At 40.4% G+C, this 22,549-nt stretch overlaps 1 protein-coding gene across 1 annotated transcript in view; it reads left to right on the top strand.

Annotated features, from left to right (window-relative positions):
- SH3GL2 (SH3 domain containing GRB2 like 2, endophilin A1) overlaps positions 1-22,328 on the top strand; it is a 98,257-nt gene extending 75,929 nt beyond the window's left edge. Inside the window, exons 3-9 of the mRNA XM_065046186.1 lie at positions 1,623-1,695; positions 7,387-7,530; positions 9,378-9,511; positions 10,810-10,968; positions 12,475-12,578; positions 15,767-15,897; positions 20,844-22,328. Coding sequence (XP_064902258.1) covers positions 1,623-1,695; positions 7,387-7,530; positions 9,378-9,511; positions 10,810-10,968; positions 12,475-12,578; positions 15,767-15,897; positions 20,844-21,043 — 945 coding nt within the window. The 3' untranslated portion in view covers positions 21,044-22,328. The remainder of the gene's footprint in view (positions 1-1,622; positions 1,696-7,386; positions 7,531-9,377; positions 9,512-10,809; positions 10,969-12,474; positions 12,579-15,766; positions 15,898-20,843) is intronic.
- Positions 22,329-22,549: the final 221 nt, after the last annotated feature.

Raw genomic sequence — 22,549 nt, forward strand, 5'->3', positions numbered from 1 at the left:
TTTCTATGGAGGGACAGGAAAAAAAAAGGCACAGATATGTGTGGTGGTGATAATATTTCATTTGGAAAGATCAGTATGGGCAGTTTTTTTCTGGCTTTGACTTTGAAAGATACTGTCAAGTCTTTTAACACAAGCTACAGCTAGGTGATTTGTAGGGTACGTATGTGATATATAGTTATGATGGAGAGATACAGAAGCTATTTATCTGTACATTTGTATAGCGAGATGGAAACCTTGAATGGAGAAGGGCATATCTTTTGTACTCCCTCCAGCAAAAGTACCGCAGAGTTGGTTTCTCCCCTTCTGCATAGCTTCCCTTTGAATGTGCCACAAGTTTAGGCACTGCCCTCAAAACTGGAAGATGTTAATGAAGATTCAGAAAAAAGATGCAAGGTTTAGAGTGGAAAATATGACATGGCAGCAGCCGGGGGTGAGTCCCACATAGTGCTCATGTGCGGCGTGGGTTGGCAGCTGAGGACATAAGAGCACTGAGAGTTGAGAAGAGAATGGAGTAAACTCATCAGTTACCTCCACGCTCCCTGCCTGGCCCTGTGTCCCTTGCCAGCTTTTCTGCAGGCAGTGGACATGCTCCTTTTGCCTATCCCTGGCCTTCTGTTCCCTCGCCCTCACTCTCCTTTGCCAGGGCTGGCAGATTTCTTCAGCTTCTTCATGTGAAGCATCGAGCAAGCACTGGCAGATGGCAGTGGCAACAGGAAACAGGAAAGAGGTGGGTCACAGCGTGCTGCAACCAACCTAGCTCAGGTGTTCTTTTTTAAAATAGGAACTTGTCAGTATGGTAAATGGGACACAAGCTACCTTGCAGAGAAATGCAATGTATCTTCATAAATGCAGAGTACAGGACAGATTACAGGGATCCCCAAATCTGCCCAAGCATTTTTGTGTCTGATGTCTGATTCTGAGTGCAAGAGTAGTTGCATACTTTGCTGTATGCAGATTAGGAAGCTGACGTGGAGTACTTCTTAAGAAAGTAAGAATTCCTACTACAGTAGAAGAAAGTAATGCTATTAAATTCTAAGCATTTTAAAATTCTGAGTCAGCCAGGGGAAACAAACAATCAGTGCATCCATGTTGATAGGTTTCTTCAAATTCAAAACAGAGTGATACCAAGTCTTCTGTATCCCAATTTTACCAGCACTGACTCTGAAAGAGGTAGACAGCCCATTTTATCATTGATGGTTGGTTTTGATTGACATTTGCTCTAATCTCATTTTTTCCAGCTGTTAGTGTATCAAAGATGGCTAATTCTTCAAGCAGTTTTCAGTGACTATTTTATCAAAAATCTTTACCTATTGTGGACTCTTCCCAGGGTGATGTAAAATACCAGCATGTTACAATGAGTCGTATCAAATTCTTAACAAATCCTGAGGTACTCTCTACTAATGTCTTCACTTGAGAGTGGATCCACTATAAACTGAAATGATGGACTCATGCTTTGGAAATTTTCCAGACATTATCACCATTCTGGTACCAGGGCTGTTCTCAGGGACACAAAAAATTATAAGAAGAGAATTTATAAGAAGAAAATGGAAGAGTGAGAAACATTTGTCTAATGTTTGTCTAACATTTTTTTTCTGTTTCTTTTTCCTGTTTCTGTCTTTTAGAAAGTGGATGTTACCAGCAGGGCTGTTATGGAGATAATGGCGAAAACGATAGAGTATCTTCAGCCCAATCCAGGTAGTGTAATTTCACAGTCTCACAGTACTTGCAGCGCTTTTTGAAAATACTCTTTCTCACCGATATGTAGTCTAACAGATCTTATCCTCACTGGTGCAGTTAACACAAAATTGGTGCAGATACCATGAAGTAAAATAAATGAGTAAAAAAAATGACGACTGGCTTTGGGAGGCTTGTTTTCCTCTTGTGTGTTCTTGCTTTAGGTAAGAGGGCAGCATATGCCTAGAAACCAGATGTATTTACTTGCAGGCATCTGACTGTCAGCCCTGTGATCATGGAGGGCTCCTGGGGAGCTGGAGGTGGCTGCGGACTGCCCAGGAGGGGCCAGGCAGGGCCTGGCAGCCAAGGCCCGTCCCAGTGCTCCAGGCAGGAGCAGGGCAGGCGGGAGGCACTGGGGCAGCAGCAGCCCCGGGCGTCAGGCACCTCCCGGGGGGTGGGGACAGACCAGGGCCAGGCAGTCAGCCCAGGGGTGGGCGTCAGGATCAGGCATGATAACAACACCTTTCACCTTTGTCCTCTAGCCATTTCCCATCCTCATTAGAGTTACTACAAAAGGGAGGGTGCAAAAGAGCTGTTGGTGCCAAACTAGAGAAAAGGGCAGATAAATGGACATAATCACAGGTGACTGAATTGAACCTTCAAAATAGACATAAACTATTGGTTTGCATGGGGAGATGAAAGACATTTTTTTTATTGGGCTGATGGACAGCTGTATGCTCCTCTCTTGCCGAAGCATCACAGAATCACAGAATGTCAGGGGTTGGAAGGAACCTCGAAAGATCATCTAGTCCAATCCCCCTGCCGGAGCAGGAACACCTAGATGAGGTTACACAGGAATGTGTCCAGGCAGGTTTTGAATGTCTCCAGAGTAGGAGACTCCACAAACCCCCTGGGCAGCCTGTTCCAGTGTCTGTCACCCTCACTGTGAAGAAGTTTCTTCTCAAACTTAAGTGGAACCTCTTGTGTTCTGATTTGTACCCATTACCCCTTGTACTATCATTGGTTGTCACCGAGAAGAGCCTGGCTCCATCCTTGTGACACTCACCCTCTACATATTTATAAACATGAATGAGACCTTCTACATATTTATAAACATGAACGAGGTCACCCCTCAGTCTCCTCTTCTCCAAACTAAAGAGACCCAGCTCCCTCAGCCTCACAAAGAGCGATCTGGAGCTGTTATAATCAAGTAAACCATTAAATTCAAGAAGCTGAAGATTTATGTAGTCATCTGGAAACACAAGTGTTTTGATACTAGCATAAGTCAATGCCATCTGCACTGACGTGGTCAACAAACTTATGCTTGTGCAAAATTAGTATGAAGATAAAACGAGGCTATCTGCCTAACACAAGTACCTCAGAATTTCATGGAAGTACAGACCTAATTCACTTTTTCACTGTGAGGAATTTGTTTGCTAATAGCTGCAAACACATTTCAACCAGTGTGAAATATTTCAGTTCCAGTGTGGTAGGATAAAGGACTATTGCTGGAATAGCTTAATTGAGATACTTTTATGTCAGACCACAGAGGCAAAGAAGATAATACGATGATGCTGCCAGTGGATTGAAAAAAAAAGAGAAAAAATATTTACAACTTCTTAACTGCTGGAAAGAAAATAATGATGCCTAGGATAGTTTCTATGTCAACAGATGAAATACAGTTTGTCACTTGAGTCATTGCTGATTGTCAAGAAGTACTCTTCAGGAAAAGCAATAGGATTGACAAACATGGGACTAGTGATAAAGTTGTTAACTACTGTCAAGCTGCTGTTGTGCAACACTGTACAGGCTGAGTAATAAGCTTTGGCTGTTTAGTGCTTCTCTGACTTCTTTCCTGTCACATCTGAGTGATTATGATTGCTGTGAGTCATGAAGGAGGCTCACAGCAATGGCAAAGAGCAAAATTTCTGTGAGTAGCTGAGGGTGTGATTTCAGGCACCTCAGGCTGGCACAAGTTTGCCATGCTGCAGGAAAGAGCAGTCTCCATACTCTGTCTACACATCCCTTCATTTGCTTGTGGCATGTGCAAGTAGGATCAGAAAATTAAAATTGTAATAGGCAAGAAGAAGATTTACTGTCTCGCATATCAAATGAGATCATGTTATTCATTCCACAGCTGGGCAATGGCAGTAGATGGAGTAAGAGGAAAAGAGGACAGACTTTTTTCAGCTTTCACCTGATCTTAAATTGTTTTATGCCAATTGAAAAAAGGCTCCCTATAGCGAGAGGAATTGCATGGAAAATTACTTATTTTTTCAATAAAATAAAAATTATTTAAAATTCTCCCTGTAACTATATTACTATTTACCTGGGACACAAAAAAATCATGATTTCCAGTATTTCCTGTTTGCTTTCTCATTTTCATAAAAAGTAGAAATATTACATTGGGAAGAGGGGGGAAATTTAATGAAAAAAAAATCTTTAACAGCAATATTTAACAGAATATTTTCTTTAAAGTTTACCTGAGTTTGGAAGGGAGAAGAGGGTTATGGATGTAGCACACATTCCTTGATAAGTATGATGTGCCCTGAAAACATCAATATGCTTTGACAGCATAGCACTGCAGTGCTAGCGATCAATTTGCTTCGTGGTGTTTTGGAGGATCAATAAATGAACTATGCAGCATTGTGTAACTTTGCTAAACAGTTAATTATCTAATGTGGGAAAGAAAAAATAAGAGGAAAAGGAATGGGGAAAAGGAAAGGAAAGGAAAGGAAAGGAAAGGAAAGGAAAGGAAAGGAAAGGAAAGGAAAGGAAAGGAAAGGAAAGGAAAGGAAAGGAAAGGAAAGGAAAGGAAAGGAAAGGAAAGGAAAGGAAAGGAAAGGAAAGGAAAGGAAAGGAAAGGAAAGGAAAGGAAAGGAAAGGAAAGGAAGGAAGAAGGGAAAAGGATGGTAAAGACAAAGGTGAATTTACTGAGCAAGATGTTGAGTTGAGGTTAGCATGAATCAAAAAGTCAGATTTTTAGACTTCTCAATTTTGGAAAAAAAAAAAAAAAATAGAAGAAGGATGGCTGCAAATAGCTAAAATTGAACATGATGAGGGCTCCAAAGCTCTCCATGCAGATGTACATGGCTATAATTTCAAGAAAATTGTGCAGGATGAACAAGATTGAAAGTACAAGGAACGAGCAATTTAATCTACTGCTGAAGTTTCTTTTGAGCTCTTTGGTAGTAATCTTATGTTTTGCTGTGGCTCTGTTAACACTTAAGGCGACACATTGGTGACACCATGAAAGTTAGTGTAAGGGAGAGGGAGCGCAACTGGGAAAAGAATCAAGCATTCAGGTCACTTCCATGGGGTATTATGTCCATCTCTGCCTGTCCTCACTCAGGTTGAAACATAAGAGAAGAAACCATGTGGCGCTAGCACAATAAAGCAACAGAAATGAAGGGGCTCAGGATGCGATTTTCCACAAACTTACTTCTGCTCCCATAAAAGTTACTGTAATAATATTTAAAAGAAGAAAAGTGGAATGAGACCACTGGTGGATGTATTCTGAGATTTCCTACTAAATCAGTACTCTATTGTAATAATTATTGAATGATTAGATGAATCATTGAAGCATGAATTTTTCATGCTTTTCTTCTCTTTATGAATTATTTCTTGCTCTTCCCTTATTGTCCTTTAATCTTTTTCATTCCTTCCTGTATCTTTTGCTTTCTGCTCTTACCTGCCTGTCTAGAATGTAGCCACTTTGATTTTTGCATTTACTCATTTTTTTTTCCTTTTATTTCTGAAAATACTCACACATATTCCTATTTTAATTCAGCTTGCTGCCTCAATTCCCCTGACTGATTTTGGTTTTGCCATAGTTCCTTTGGTGCCTCTGTATTTTCCCATTGCCACCATTATTTTCATGCCATTTTTAAAGGCCAGACACTTCATTGAAATGCTACTTCTTATACTGAACAGTTAGCCAGTCTGCTGGCTGTAGTTTTGTAGTGGGTAGAAACAGAAGGCATCAATAAATTCAGGGCAACGAAGATGATTAAGGGAGTGGAGCACCTCCCTTATGAAGAAAGGCTGAGGGAGCTGGGTCTCTTTAGTTTGGAGGAGACTAAGGGGGGACCTTACTAATGTTTATAAATATATAAAGGGTGAGTGCCATGAGGATGGAGCCAGGCTCTTCTCAGTGGCAAACAATGATAGGACAAGGGGTAATGGGATCAAGCTGGAACACAAGAGGTTCCGCTTAAATTTGAGAAAAAACTTCTTCTCAGTGAGGGTGACAGACACTGGAACAGGCTGCCCAGGGGGGTTGTGGAGTCTCCTTCTCTGGAGACATTCAAAACCCGCCTGGACATGTTCCCGTGCGACCTTACTTAGGCGTTCCTGCTCCAGCAGGGGGATTGGACTAGATGATCTTTTGAGGTCCCTTCCAATCCCAAACATACTGTGATACTGTGATACTGTGATACTGTGATATGCTAAAAAGCGTGATTTGGTGTCACTCAAGGGTAGCGAAAAAGCTTGCAAAAATGTAATTACTGTATGTTAAAAGTATGTCATCCTTTTATAGTTGGTTCTCAGGCAAAATAAGTACGACACCAATTTTCCTGGGTCTGTTTCTGTGTCTTTGCGTACATTTGCATGCTACAAAGTGAAAGTAAGTTAAGAGCAAAATACTTGATGACTCTAGTCTGCTTGTGTTTTGTTTTGTTGCAGAAACGTATGCAAGGTTGAGTTTTAAGTAATGAAATCAGCACACAGCAGTGTGAGCTACTAATGTTTGGAAATAGAAATACTAACTCATAAGCAACTAACAAAGTCAAGCCTTTGTGAGGAGGAAGGTAGAGACATTCATAGCTGCCCTCCTGTAGCACACACAATAATGCAGATAGAAACACCTGCTGAGTCCGATTTGCTGGCAACAGGATTCAGCTGGCGAAATTTGAAGTACCATTAATTAATTCACTCTCTGCAGGCCATTTGCATTCTGTAGCTGAAGAAATTCACTAAAGCACATTATCCAGCAAATGAATTATTTTTTTGTTTGCTGTCTTTGTTTTCATCAGTTATGATAATTGTGTCCTCTCTTCTGATCTGCAGTTTTGTATCTGCAATAATATACAAGCTAAAGTACAGTTCAAAACCAAATTGAAGTAGGAGTTACCCCAAATTCCCATAAAAGACAGGAAATGTTTCAAAGGTTATTGGACATCATGTTTAGGGACATAGGTTTTATTTAATATTCTACAACAGAAAAACCTTCAAACATTTAAAAAATGTGGGGCACCACAGTTTAATCTTGAGTGTACCTAGTCTGGACTTTTCCTTGAGAGGAAGCCTAGCTCAATCTGCTATCCATCTGGTACCCAAGGATTTTAAGATTGAGAATTTGGAGATAGCTTAAAGATACTTTTTTTGCCTGAGTTGTAGCACATATTGAACATGCTATCCTGAGGGTATTTCTGGGGTTTCTTCTGTCGAAGTAATTTCAAGGGAAGCTTTGTCTTGAAGTTCAGGACAGAGCCTCCTCTCTGAACTACCAGGAGAAGAAACGAGTCAGTGACCAGCAACATTTCATTGCTTTGCTCTAAAAATAATTAATGAAAACCAGAGCTTAATCCTAAACTTAGGTAATGTCCTTCAGATACATTGTAGGTAGTTCAAATAAATTAAAATAGCGCATTCCTGTCTGTATTCTCAAATGATTGCATATTTGTAACCTCTGTCAATTGCCTGCTTCAGCTTCCAGAGCTAAACTCAGCATGATCAACACCATGTCCAAAATTCGAGGCCAGGAAAAGGGACCAGGTTACCCTCAGGCTGAAGCGTTGCTGGCAGATGCCATGCTGAAGTTTGGCCGAGAACTTGGAGAAGAATGCAACTTTGGTAACTTGATTACTTCCCGTTGTGTTGTAATGTAATAAAAATTGTAATAAAATTTAATATAACTTTCATTATTAAAGTGTTGTGCTCTTATAAAGGAAGAACTTCTGCAAGGATCATCAGAGTTCTGCTTCACCAGACTTCTCCTTTAGGTTCAATCTAGGCCTGTTGAGTATCTTTTGCGGGTTTGGACTAAAGTTTTTTTTATTGTGGATGAAAGTCTAATTGTTTCCATTTGGACCCATGGCATATAGAGTTTAGGCTCTCTCATAGATATTGTTACTGGGGATGTGTTAGGATGAAAGACCTACATATTCAGAAACTGTATTATTGTCTATGCATGTGTACAATAAAACCTTTTTGTCCTCAGAATCCTTATAATAAAAGTTAGTGTCTTCATTACAGGCCAGGAATAAAGGATAATAGATTTTTAATAGACTTTGTTGTTTTTTCTGACCAAATTTCACATTTTAAGGCATTAGTGAATACTTGTGTCTAATACGTCAACCACTTCTCCCTCCATGGTCCAAATGAGTTTACAGATGCCTGAGTTAGAAATTTTAAAATGAGAGTTAAAATTGTGTTCTTCAAGAATAGAATTCTAACCAAAAGGGATCCTTTGTCTTCATGTCCAATTTGTGTGGGCTTCTCTGGTGCCATTTTTATATGGTGACACACAGGACCCTCAAATAGGACTGTGAAAAATCTATTTCCTATCTGAATCTTCACAGAATGTTGTTTCTGGCGTAAAGACATCTGCAATGGGAATGGTACTTTCTTGTTTGTTTTATATAATTTACTGATTAGCTTGGCAGATGTAAGTTGATTTGTGCTAAAGACTACCGAATTGTCTTTTAATTGGTTGCCTCTCATTTGCTACATTTCAAACACATTTTTAAAGGGAAAATGAAGAACTAATAGAATTTAGTTTGCACAAATTGCTGTACGTTCCCTGGTGATTGCAGTAGCATGCAGCAGAATAGATATGGCAATTATTTTCACATTCTTTACTAATTGCCGCTATTATGGCTGTTTGTCTCTCTTCATCCATGTCTGCCAGGCTCTCTAGTTTTGCAGATCATTGCTGGCATCCCCTGCTTGGGAGTCAAAGCTCCATCTGATTTTTCACATTTTGGGGTTTTCATACCCTTTGTATTCCTTGAAATTGTGTTTAGTTTGCTTTGATTTGGTTTTCCAGCAACCCACCTGTCAAGCCAGGAGTGTATTTTTGAGCTTCTTGCTTTTGTTTTCATGAAGGTGAGGTAAACCAGAGTGAGAACTTTTGAGACCCTCAAGTTAATCTTGGAGGAAATCTCAGAAGGCAGATAATTCTTATTGAAGTTTATGGACTTGAGTAGGCGTATGCAGTCCATAGTTTCTTCAAGAAAATCTTTCATCAGAAAAACGTCTGTGAAATTTTAAAGAATTTTTACATTTGTTACTGTCAGCAGTCTCACAGGTAAAAATAGGGAGACCTAGACTTGCATTAGAGCTATTTTTGTATTCAGTCTAGAGTTTGTTGACAGCAGCACTACAGCAAATACAGATAATTATTTTCTAGCATGTTTGTTTCACCAGAGTGAGTAATGATTGGACAACAAGGGCTGTGGAGGAGGGTGTCTTGACACAGCATAGATCCTCAGGTTCAGCTGTGTTACAAGGCATAAACTCTGGGGCTGCAGAAGTGCAAAATCCTCGTTGCCCTTTCGCGCAGTGTGTCATATTCTATTTCTTTCCTAAACTTGAGACTTGAAACGAAATGTTAACTGAAATTTCCATGACTCAACTTCATTCTACAGTGATTTGGACTGAAGTTATGTGTGAGATAAACTGGACATCTTTTCTTTCAGGACCAGCACTTGCAGATGTGGGAGAAGCCATGAAGGAGCTTTCTGAGGTCAAGGATTCTTTAGACATGGAAGTGAAACAAAACTTCATTGACCCGCTTCAGAATCTTCATGACAAAGATCTGAGAGAAATACAGGTATTGCCTTCAATCTGGCATTTTAATAGTGTCCAATCTGCAGACTCTGTATAAGTTTGAAATTTATGTTAGTTATTTAGTTTTAAATGTTCTTTGAGATTCACAAATGAACTGGTCTTAGGCTCTTTTGGCTTGAGTTTTACTTTTCAATTCTGTCTCTCTTGTTGATGATTTAGAATGAGACAGATCAAAATTCTAACATTTTTGGTGGTAGCATGTCAAGCTCATGCAAGCATGAGCACAGCTCTCTAATCTTACCATATGAAAGCTCATTTCACTAAATAAATAAACAGATGTTTAAATTTAATTTTCTAGTGTATGACATGTCAGTTGCCTGTAGACTGGCATTACTCTTTTGTCTGTATGAAGACTGTGTCTGAAACATTCCCAGGAATTTAGAACACAAGCACTGTTTGCTTGCATAATTACGTAATTAGTAATCCAAGAACCAGACAGCATTGACAGAGGAAAATCTGTTTGCCCACATACTGTGGACGTGACCTAACTCTATAATTGTGGAAGTAAATGTGCCTCCCAAATTCAGCAAGTGTTTGTCTTTACATATGACTGTTCTTCTGAGCTCAGTAAGGCTTTCATATTGTTAAATTTATGTGGAAGAAAGATGTCTTAGGCAGTTGGATATAATTTGAAAAGTTGACAAAGTTATAAGTGTTACAACAGACAACAAATTGATGCTTCTGAGGGAAACTAAACACCTGAAGTATTCATGCTTATGCCTGTAGCATTAACTTTTTTCCAGCTTGATGTGGCACCTGCTAAACAAATTGACGTGAGTGTTACATCAGTTAACAAACTAAAAAATCTGTAATAAAATATAATGTTAAGACCCTTTGGTGATCTGATAGAAACGATAAAAATATTTTCTGTGTTGTTTTGTTTATGAGAACTGTTACACAGGCAAAAAATGTACTAACTTGTGGTTTTAGTAGAGTTCTCTTAAACATCTAGGGAAAAATGGTGGTGTTCAGGTAATTCTGCATCAGAGTTAAAAGGCTAGAAACTCACTTGTCATTTACATGGGTGGCAATTGCAGTTATCTATTTCATTTTTTAATGTTGAAGGTCTGTCATTTAGACAGCAGCACACCATGGCTTCTTAAATTATATGTAAAACCACCTACCTCATTTTTCTGTATTTCTCCTCTCTGGGTAAAGGTTGATATACAGCAAAGAGCATATGCTTGCAAATGTACATGGACTACCCAATTGCAATGCAATATAAGGACAGTTGGGGAACATCCTTTATTCTGTGCCTGAGTTTGGGTTTTTCGTTTTTAGCATCACCTAAAGAAAATGGAGGGTCGACGCCTGGATTTTGATTACAAAAAGAAAAGACAGGGCAAGCTCCCCGATGAAGAACTTCGCCAAGCTCTGGAGAAATTTGATGAATCGAAAGAAATTGCTGAGTCAAGCATGTTCAACCTTCTGGAGATGGATGTGAGTTATCCCTTCTTAATCTTGGAGCTGAATCTTAAAAAAGGAAAGATACTGGTTCAGCAGTGAAGGCAGTCTAAGGTAGTCTAAAACCTAAAAGACTCATTAAATCCATGACACCACAGACTCCTGTCACTGTACAGTGGGGAAGCACTTGCCTCCTTGGTGGTCTCAGTGAGAGTCTCCAAAGCTATAGTAATGTACAGCATGCACACATAAGACTAATTTTATGGGTAACTAAGCTAAAGAACATAAAATCTTTGCAGCATCATTGTGCTTACTAATTGTATAGTGTTACTTACAAAACAAAACATCTTCCTTCTTAGAATTGTGTAAAAGTAACCATGACTTTTACTTAGCTGTGGTATTAGGGTTTGAGTCAGGCTTTTGCTCACGTGTGTGGGCTTCTCGGAGGATTGGTAAAGATCAGAGATGATGAACTCATAACCCCATGGTCTCTGCTGTAGACAGGTGCAATAATGAACAGGAAAGCCCAAGTTAATGTGACTGCTCAAATCTGACTCTACATCATATTTGTTGCTCACAGACTGGTTTAGGATTGAACATCTATATTTTTTTAATATTCTATTTACAATTAATGTTGAAACTGTAAAATCAAGAGAGAAGAAAGAATTATCTCTTTTGGAGGGAAAAAACACATTTTAGCTGATGTCTGTCTTATAGATTTTGTGATCAAAGAAAACTCGCTTTAAATATTCCCATTTAAGTAAATTACTAGATTTGTCCAAAATTTAAATACACACCTAATTTAATTCTTCATTTTGTTACCAGATTGCTGTAGAGGGGCCATAACAAACCTCAAAATATTTGCATGATAGAAGTTAAACATAGCTGTGCTGGAATTGAAGAAGTATAACAAGTTTGTAAATTTAGTCCTTGTGGTAACATCCAATGCCACGTGGCTATAGAGTGCTGGCCTGCATTACACCATTGCAGCATTGTCTGTTACGGGAACTGCTAGCAATTTTATTGCCCACACAAGAGTTCTGAATGCTTATTCCCTCATGAAGTAGAATGCTATCTGCCTTCATTACAAATATTCTGCATCCAGGAGTATGTAGTGTCTTCTTGTTTTGGTGTGCCTCACAGCACAGAGTACAACAGAAGCATGACCATAGTGCTGCTTCTTGTTTTGTGCCCCTCAAAGGCAGGATTGGAGAAGGTGTATTGTGCTCTCATTACAGTCTCATTTTTACTTTCATAGTGTTTGCTGGATGAGGTAGGTCTGTAGGCTGCTGTTCATGCAAATCAGCCGTGGAGACGATCAATGGACAAGAGTTGCTGTTACCATTCCAGATCAGGTCATAACCATACATGGTAATGAATAAAGATTTGTATGTAACCTATGTACAAACTACAAAGATGAACGAAGTCTTAGAGAGATAAGTAAAGCTGCCTTTGCATTGTCAGTGTGACAATGGTCTTTACTTGCTATTGCTGAGCTGCTAGTACTTGCCTAGAATCTGATGTTTTAATGTCAACCCTCAGATTGAACAAGTGAGCCAGCTTTCTGCTCTTGTGCAAGCCCAGCTGGAGTACCACAAGCAGGCCACACAGATCCTACAGCGAGTTACTTCTAAGCTGGAAGATAGGTAACACACTTTTTCTAAGTTTGTTGAATTGTTTTTTTGTTGGGTTTTTTTGTTTGGTTGGTTTTTGTTTTACAGAGGCAGAAAACCGAAGAGTGGTATAATGCAATGCGGTTATCTTTTGCAACATGGTAGCTGTATTTTTGTGAAAACAAGGTCCCTTTCATGAGGCAATTGCAAGTTGAGTTTTATGTGTTTTGGAGGGACTTATACTTCTGAGTATGGCTGAATGAGAACTGAGTTCGGGAATGCATCTCAGCTCAATAAAGCTGTTAAATGTGATTTAATTGCAAGCTTTTATAAACATTGGAAGTCAGTGGGACTTAAAACTTCAGATTCCTTACCATTCCTCTATGTATTCACAAACTATTCTTTCTGAGATAAGATGTTAATGATTGCTAATGAAAAATAGTATCTTGTTACATTCTTATCTACCTGAGCCAGGTAGTGAGACCCCATCATTTGCCACCTTATTAATACTCCTTTTTTCCAGCTTATTATCAGATCAAACTTGATGCAAGACTTAACTGAATTTACCTCTTCCATTCACTTTTCTGTAACTGTGAATTCTATCTTGGAAATGGTACAATATCTTTTTAACAGAATTTTAGAATTTTTATTTCTATCAACAAAAAACAGATTGTACCTCTTTGAAACGTGTGAAATAATGTTTGTAAAAGTTCATCAGCTTCCCACACACATCTTTCTTCAAGGAAACAACATGCAGGAAAGATTTCTTTAGTTTACATGGTTCTGGAGTAATTAATGCCCAAGAACAGATAATGCTCACATGCTGTGTAAAGGCAGCTTTTTTAATTGTGGATGATTCTTTGCTCTTTCCTGATGTCATTAGCATAGATCTAGTTTATGGTACTGCTGGTTCTGTTTATTTTCTTAGAGCACACAGTCTGTAAGCTTCATTCAGTTCTAAGTCTTAAATTTTGTTGCGATTAGGAGCAGCACTTTTTCTGATAGTATGCTGCACATCAGGCTGTTTCTGGATACACTTTGCAATACTGTCTAAACAGCTAACAGAATGATTTTCAGCCCTTCAGAATGAATACTTCAGTTACTTTACAGAAGTATTAAAACAACCTCAGGAGCAGGTGGGTTTTTCTGTAGTCCAAAAGCTGCATCATAGAGTGAACATACGTGCCTCTCTCTGCAACAGATTTCCTGTATCTGTTCAGATAATCCTTTGCCCCTTTGAAACTTCTGCTAAATGGTCCATATCTTTGCTTTAAGTTTCAGCTCTGAATGGTTTCAGCTTTTCAAGAACCTTGCTTCAGACGATGTGCTGAAGTAAATCTTTTGCATAAACTGACTGTGCATCCCTAATTGTAAAAAGTCTGCTGGCTATATCATTCTTTGTCCAAACAACTGGATGCAAGTTCAAGGAACATAATATGCTCCTTCCAGGGATTAAGCAGGGATATAGAGCTATTACTATTTGAACTACATATCTTTTGCCACTGTTGAAATGCAGGTGGCAAAGAATGCATGGGCCTGGATTTTGGGGGTTTGTTTTTTTGACCATATGGACCAGAAAATAAATCATGCTTTACTTTTAGGATGAGGAAATTTGTTACTGTTCACTCTCAGTGATGTCTACAGAACATACTGCCTGTTTTCTAGGTGGTTTTTAAAATATGTTAATGTAACTTGTTCGTGCTGTTGTTTGACATGGACAACATCCTCTAACTGCTAAGACTGTCCTATTTAAAACATTGCCCAAATAACTTTTTTAAAAAAGATGAATTAGATTGCAAAACCCATGAAAAATTTTTTAAAATGCACTCAGGTTTTTTTTCTGGTCCCTTTAGATTAGTCTTCAAAACTTTCTTCAGGAACTGCAAGTGCAAGAATTTTCATTTTTCTTCTACACATTACCAGAAGGGATAAACTTCCTTAAAATGCCATGATTGGAGGAACTGGGACTTTAGAAACTTAGCAAACATTGGGAGACTTGCAATAAAATTAATAAAACCTGGAAGGTCAACAAAGGCTTTTCCTTTTAAACTCTCTTTTTCATCAAGCAGCAGGAGGCTGCAGTTGTCAAGACAGGGTATCGTGACAGAGCAGCTGGGAAGCAGAAAGGGTTTCCTTGGAGATGTTTCTTAAGAAACATGGCTCATGCTGGGCTTTTGGGTAGTTTATAGCAAGTCACTAGAACTGTCACCTAGTTCATAATCTGTAAAAAATGGTGTTTGTTTGATCGAAGTATCAAGTGTAATAGAACTTGCTTATTTCTTCGAAACTTTCCTACTTTGAAAAAGCAACTTCTGTTAATGAAATACAGCAAAGTCTTTTTATTTATTTTTACAGGTTAATTGATCTATGTTTTTAATATGCTTATGCTTTCGTTTATGAAGAAGAAAAGCAGTGATAGTGAGGAAAACCCTTGTTATCAGGGCCAAAACTGCTTAAGTTAGAAGCACATCTTTTCAAAAGATAAATCAAAATGTTCTGTCAACAGCAAGTCTAGGCAGTTGTTTTGCATATGCTCCTCTGATTCTGTCATCATCCCTTCCCTGGGTTTTACCATAGAATCTGAAAATGCACCCTTTCACGGAAATTCTAGATTTCTCAATTAGAAGAGTAAGTTGAAATGAATGATGTATAATATTTTTGTTTTGAGAGTCACGAAAACTGGAGTTGTGTACCTTTGTGAACAAGTATTACAGATTAAAAATTAATTAAGTCCGCAACTGAAGTCAGTACATTCCCACACAGTCTCCTCACAAAATGACAAGAGTTGGCATCAAGCAATTGAACAGTTAAGGCTTGCCAGGGACGGAAGCAAAAATCTTGCTAAAAATGGGGGTAGAGACATTTGCACAGCCCTTCTGTAAGCATTGCTGATCATGTAACAATTTTTCTCTGTTAAAAGCTCTTTGTTATTGTTAGACAAAAGCAAGCCAGACAAAATTCTAGGTTCGTAGAGGGAAAGAAAAATTAACAACAACATGGTATAGTGTCATCAGGTGAATCTTGGTGATTTAAACTAGTGTTGTAAACAAAAAATTACTCCAAATGCCAAAACATGTTTAGTCTGGATGATTGGGAGGAGCTGACTAGGAGAGGTGCACTGCTGGTGAATGGGAACTTCAGCTGTGGAAATAAAGCTGTTTGGTGCATCTCATCTGTTAACAGGAAACTAGCTCTTGACATTTAATTCAATGTTTCGACAGAATAAAAGAGGCTTCATCTCAGCCCAGGAGAGAATACCAGCCCAAGCCCCGAATGAGCCTGGATTTCACAACTGGTGACAATACTCAGCACAATGGAGGAATATCCCATGCCACCACACCCAAACCGTCAGGTAATGGCTGTAGCAATATGAGAAGCCAACTCTGTCTGAAGTTTTGGTGCACTGCAGAAGTTTCTCTGAGGATTAGTTCTTCCATAATGAGGGGAAATGAGAGTGAGGATAATGTAGGGGAAAACTGTTTGAATGGTTATTTCTTTGTGAAGTGTTCACATCCCCAGACTGATGAACAGGGATGGATCATCCATTGCATTAAATGTGTCTTTGGGTCAAAGGATTTCTTTCCTTCCCACCACGTCCTGATGTAAATCTTTTGTGTTCTTCCAGCTACAGGCAGCAACAGTATCTCCATTTGGCATTTGCAGCCGGGAATTGTCTTGTATAACCCTGCAAACTGCTACTAATCTCACTATGCTAGTGAGGAGAGGGATACAATGGAGCGGGAGTGTGGCTTGAGTCTTGTATGGTAAATTTTCCCTCATGCCACCAGTAATTTTCTTCTTCACCTCTTTTATGCAGTGTCATGAAAACTTGTCTGTGTTAAGGCAGTGCAGACTGATATTTCTATCTCTTCAGCATTTGTGTTTTCCTCTTCAGGGAGCACTATTTAGCATTTTGGGTTCTTTCTTTTGAAGTGTTAATAAGTTTCAGAGAAACATCTTCTTCTTTCGCAATTATTAAATTTATGTTTGGCTTGCTTCATTCAAAGCTTCAGTTCTTCTGTGTTCACTAGAGTTTATTTGCTGAGTCTTCTAAATTTCATCTGGTAGCAATAAGGATACCAAACATGCATTGTAGGGCTTGCTGATGCCAGCAAAACAGTCTTCATTACAAATAAAACAAAATACACTGTGAGCAATATGTACAGAGATGAAATAAGGTTTCTCTATAGAATTTAATAAATTTAATCTGGTATTTGAAAAAATTGCTCTTTTGACATCTATGGAAATAGAGTATTTTTGTCATGAAATAGCTTAAGTGTGGGCCTTCTAGCTATAGTGAGTTGTTGAAATTAATATGTAAAAAGTTTGAATCTGAACCTTATTCATTGTGATGCCGTTACACATGAAAAAGCTGAAATATGTGTGCTTAGAAGTGCTTTATGGTGCAGTGACATGTGTTGATTCATTCTGGTCACTGAAAGTACATGAACTTTTACTGTGAAAAGTCAGGTAACAATATAAGATTCCTTACAATTTAGTGCTGCTAAATCCTGAATATTTTGACCAGTAATAATTTTGGTTTAATTAGGCTTGAAGCTATAGAGACTTCAGGGCAGGCAGGTGCTCGAAGGGGGATGGAGTTGTAGCTGGGCTTGTCCCAGTGGGGCAGCATTTTAAAACTGATGAGGACCGGGTGGCCTCCTATGCCCCTAGGGAGAAATTGGTGTGCTCTGCTCGCTCCCTGAAATGCCTGTACACCAATGCGCGCAGCATGGGGAATAAGCAGGAGGAGTTAGAATCCTGTGTTCGGTCGGGAGATTATGATCTGGTGGCAATTACAGAAACATGGTGGGACAGTTCACATGACTGGAATGTGGTCATGGATGGCTATGCCCTTTTCAGGAAAGACAGGCCAGCCAGGCGTGGTGGTGGAGTTGCTCTCTATGTGAGAGAGCAACTACAATGTACTAAATTCTGCCCGGGAGTGGATGATGAGCGAGTTGAGAGTGTATGGGTCAGGATCAAGGGGCAGGCTGGCAGGGGTGACACTGTTGTGGGCGTCTGTTACAGGCCACCAGATCAGGCTGAGGAAGTTGATGAGGCCTTCTATGGGCAGCTGAGAATGGCCTCACAGTCACAGGCCCTGGTTGTTGTGGGGGATTTTAACTTCCCTGATGTTTGCTGGAAGGACCATTCAACCAGCCAGCCACAGTCCAGGAGGTTCCTCCAGTGCATTGATGATAACTTCCTCATGCAGATGGTGGAGGAGCCGACTAGGAGAGGTGCACTGCTGGATCTCATCCTCACTAACAAGGAGGGTCTGGTCGAAGCAGTAAAGGTTGAGGGCTGCCTGGGTTGCAGTGACCACGAGATGGTGGAGTTCAGCATCTTGGGTGGCAGGAACAGAATAGCAAGTAGAATTGCAACCCTGGACTTTAGCAGGGCTAACTTTGGCCTTTTCAAGCAATTGCTGGGGGAAATCCCATGGGCAAGACTGCTTGAAGGAACAGGGGCCCAAAATAGCTGGATTGCATTCAGAGATTGCTTCTTCCACGCTCAGGATCAGAGCATCCCCACACGTAGGAAGTCAAGGAAGGGAGACAGGAGGCCTGCGTGGTTTAATAGGGATCTGTTGGGTGTGCTCAAGCAGAAGAGGAGAGTTTACAGGTTGTGGAAGCAGGCGCTGGCCACTTGGGAAGAATATAAGGCTGCTGTTAGAGGATGTAGGAAGGCAGCTAGGATAGCCAAGGCCTCCTTAGAATTACAGCTGGCGAGAGGGGTCAAGGACTGCAAAAATAACTTTTTCAAATACATAGCAGACAAAACTAATACCAGAGGCAATGTAGGCCCACTGATGAATGGGGTGGGTGCCCTGGTGGCAGAAGATACAGAGAAGGCAGGATTACTGAATGCCTTCTTTGTCTCTGTCTACTCTGCTGGAGGCTGTTCTGGGGAGCCCTGTACCCCTGAGATCCCGGATGGAGCCAGGTCAATGGAGGAGTTTGCTTTAGTCGATGAGGACTGGGTTAGGGAGCAATTAAATAGTCTGGACATCCATAAATCCAGGGGTCCAGATGGGATGCATCCGCGGGTGCTGAGGAAGCTGGCTGAAGTCATTGCTGGACTGCTCTCCATCATCTTTGCCAAGTCTTGGGAAACGGGGAAGGTGCCCAAGGATTGGAGGAAAGCAAATGTCACTGCAGTCTTCAAAAAGGGCAAGAAGGAGGACCCGGGTAATTATAGACCGGTCAGCCTCACCTCTGTCCCTGGGAAAGTAATGGAACAGCTTATCCTTGGTGCCATCTCAAGGCATATCAAGGATAAGAGGGTTATTAGGGGCAGTCAGTATGGCTTTACCAAAGTTAAGTCATGCTTGACCAACCTCATAGCCTTTTATGAGAGTGTAACAAGATGGATGGATGATGGCAGAGCAGTGGATGTGGTCTACCTTGACTTCAGTAAAGCCTTTGACACAGTCTCCCACAGCATCCTCACAGCTAAGTTGAGGAGGTGTGGTCTAGACAATAGAGTAGTGAGGTGGGTTGCAAACTGGCTTAAGGAGAGAAGCTAGAGAATGGTAGTCAATGGTGCAGAGTCTAGTTGGAGGCCAGTGTCTAGTGGAGTGCCTCAGGGGTCACTGCTGGGGCCAATATTATTCAATATATTCATTAACGATTTAGACGAGGGAATAGAGTGTACTATCAGCAAGTTTGCTGATGACACTAAGCTGGGAGGAGTGGCTGTCACGCCAGAAGGCTGTGCTGCCATCCAGCGGGACCTGGACAGGCTGGAGAGTTGGGCGGGGAATAACCTGATGAAATTTAACAAGGGCAAGTGTAGAGTCCTGCATCTGGGCAGGAACAACCCCAGGTTCCAGTATAGGTTGGGAAATTACATATTAGAGAGCAGTGTAGGGGAAAGGGACCTGGAGGTCCTGGTGGACAACAGGATGACCATGAGTCAGCACTGTGCCCTTGTGGCCAGGAAGGCCAATGGCATCCTTGGGTGTGTTACAAGGGGAGTGGTTCGTAGATCGAGGGAGGTTCTCCTTCCCCTCTACTCTGCCCTGGTGAGACCACATCTGGAATATTGTATCCAGTTCTGGGCCCCTCAGTTCAAGAAGGACAGGGAACTGCTGGAGAGGGTCCAGCGTAGGGCAACGAAGATGATTAAGGGAGTGGAGCACCTCCCTTATGAAGAAAGGCTGAGGGAGCTGCGTCTCTTTAGTTTGGAGGAGACTGAGGGGTGACCTTATTAATGTTTATAAATATATGAAGGGTGAGTGCCATGAGGATGGAGCCAGGCTCTTCTCGGTGGCAAACAATGATAGGACAAGGGGTAATGGGATCAAGCTGGAACACAAGAGGTTCCGCTTAAATTTGAGAAGAAACTTCTTCTCAGTAAGGGTGACAGAGCACTGGAACAGGCTGCCCGGCGGGGTTGTGGAGTCTCCTTCTCTGGAGACATTCAAAACCCGCCTGGACATGTTCCTGTGAGACCTCACCTAGGTGTTCCTGCTCCAGCATGGGGATTGGACTAGATGATCTTTTGAGGTCCCTTCCAGTCCCAAACATACTGTGATACCGTGAAAATATGGGGGATGGGAGGAATATTTGTTAATTTCATATAATGTATGAAAATCGAATGTAACTAATGACTTATAATATGTGTTAGTTATTGCAAAAGGTTTATGGTCAGATATTTTTGAACTAGGATACTAGAAAGCTTTCAATTTCAAACTTGTTCTGAGTCTATCCTGGTGGCCCTGCAATCAAGAGTTTTGTGGTAATGGGGAGAAAATGTCTTTGGAAACCTAATATTAAAATTCAGAGGATTAGGAGCATATACAGTGGTTTATAGTGCAGCTGTGCCAGTGCAGTTTCCAAATAAAGGACAAAAATACAGTTAGACCTTCACTGTTGTTTTAAGCTACCTCACACTACCTATGTGAAGTAAATAGACAAAGCATCTCTGTGCCAGTAAAGCTGGAAATACATTGGGGATGTTGCTTAAATTTTTGTGTTTTGTAAACAGACAAAAATTAGATTCTAAGCTGATCATAGCCATGCTTTTAGGTGTGGGCTTGACTGTATCTTTGTTCTTGTAGGATTCTCAGACATTTACTAACAGCCACATATGAAAACTGAAGGCTGCCAAAAGTCGATAGCTGTCTTCTGATGAAGTTTAGCAGTCCAAATTTAGATGTTCTCAAAGAACTGTCATCAGCACATGAGTGATACCAGAAACAGCAAAATCTGTAGTAGTTACAACAGTAAAAAGGATGCTGTAACTGTTGAGATTTTTAAGCACTTGTTTCTTTGTGTTTCTTCTTCATAGGTGTTCACATGGATCAGCCATGCTGCCGAGCTCTATATGACTTTGAACCAGAAAATGAAGGAGAGCTGGGATTTAAAGAGGGTGATATCATTACCCTTACTAACCAGATTGATGAAAACTGGTATGAGGGGATGCTTCATGGCCAGTCAGGTTTCTTCCCCATCAATTATGTCGATATTCTTGTTCCATTACCTAATTAGGATGGCTGATCCACCACCTCTGACCTAGATAGTTGTGTCAGTACCACTGCTTTCAAAATGCTGCTTCTTACACCTTACAAGTGCAAACTGCAGTGGTTAGAGTAATTGATTCCCACTGAGCATCTTTGGTTTACCTGTTGTCATACTGCATGGTGGTGATGCGTGGTATCTTCTGAGCCAGCATAGTGTGGGTTAGTTTGTTGGCCATGCTGGTGGTAACCAGAGCCGTTACTGAGATGAAGATGGGAAGATGATGGCAAGCAAAGCAGGTAACTCAATGAAATAGCAGGAAGTGAAGGTGGTATTGGGAAGGTAATGCCTATCACCACTGTATTACGTTTTAGTCTTAGTTCTCTATAAAAAGAGGGAAAAGTTCTTGCCATTCCGTCTTTCCCTTCCTAATGATACAGTTCACACAGGTCTAACATTGACTAACCAGAATTGTATCTTCCAACCAAACTGGCTTGCTCTCATAGAGACAACGTAAATGTAGACCCTCTGGTTTCTCGGAAAGCAAACGACTGTATTGTGTGTCTTGCTGCTCTCTGCTCACTTTTATATACTTAGTTATTGTTAAAAAGGCTTATTTCCATCCAGAGGTAAACTGTAAACCATAAAATGGGGATTGCTATAGTAAAACCTTGGACCACAAACGACCTGAATTTGCCCTTCAGGAACTTTGAGCATGCTCAACAAAATGCCAGTAAGAGGGCAAGATGGGGAATAAAACTGGCATTTGTTAACTGTTTCTTGTCGAGTCTTTGCACAAAATCATGCTGCTTAAGCACCAGATATCCTTTGTAAACTCATTCACCGAGGAATACAATAACCAACCAAACACAACCCTTGCTTCATTTGTTTCTGTCTACCATGTGTTCTTCAAACATTATTTGTGCATATTCTGCCCTCAATGAGGACTAAATAAAACTTACCTTTTTCTGTTGAGCAATTAAAAGACATGTGGCTGTATATGCAAAAACATTTCCCATATGTTTAGTTGGTTCTCTTGTGTTCCTCCGTCCTGCACTTTGTGTGTACAGTGCTGTGCCTAGCTTCTTGGCATTCTTTTGGTAACAGTTGCAGAAGTTCTCTTAGTTTAGTTATCCAGAGTTCTATTTATCTAAATTGTACAGACTCTTTCAGAGGTTTAATGTGCTGCTTCGAATGTGCCACTTCCAGTCCTGGATGATGTGAAATGAAGACAATTCCCTACTGCTTAATGTATAAACTATATCATGGAAAGTATTGATATTTCAAATAAATGCTGAGACAAAAACTACAAAAATGTTGTGAATTGTTACTGTCACGGAGGCACCCCGAGGTTAGTTTAAGGGTCAACAGGGTCCAAAACAACTTTTATTAAACCGGTGAGAAACAGGGTTTTAGCACTCCGAAAGTGACTTAAATAAAGGTTCGGATATCAGTTGAGGAAAATTATTAAGGGGCAGCAACTAGTACAACAGGCGGTCCACAGAGTGCATGCACGTGGCTTCACCAAAACAATGC

This window comes from Columba livia, chromosome Z (assembly GCF_036013475.1).
Source record: "Columba livia isolate bColLiv1 breed racing homer chromosome Z, bColLiv1.pat.W.v2, whole genome shotgun sequence".
Lineage (NCBI taxonomy): Eukaryota > Metazoa > Chordata > Aves > Columbiformes > Columbidae > Columba > Columba livia.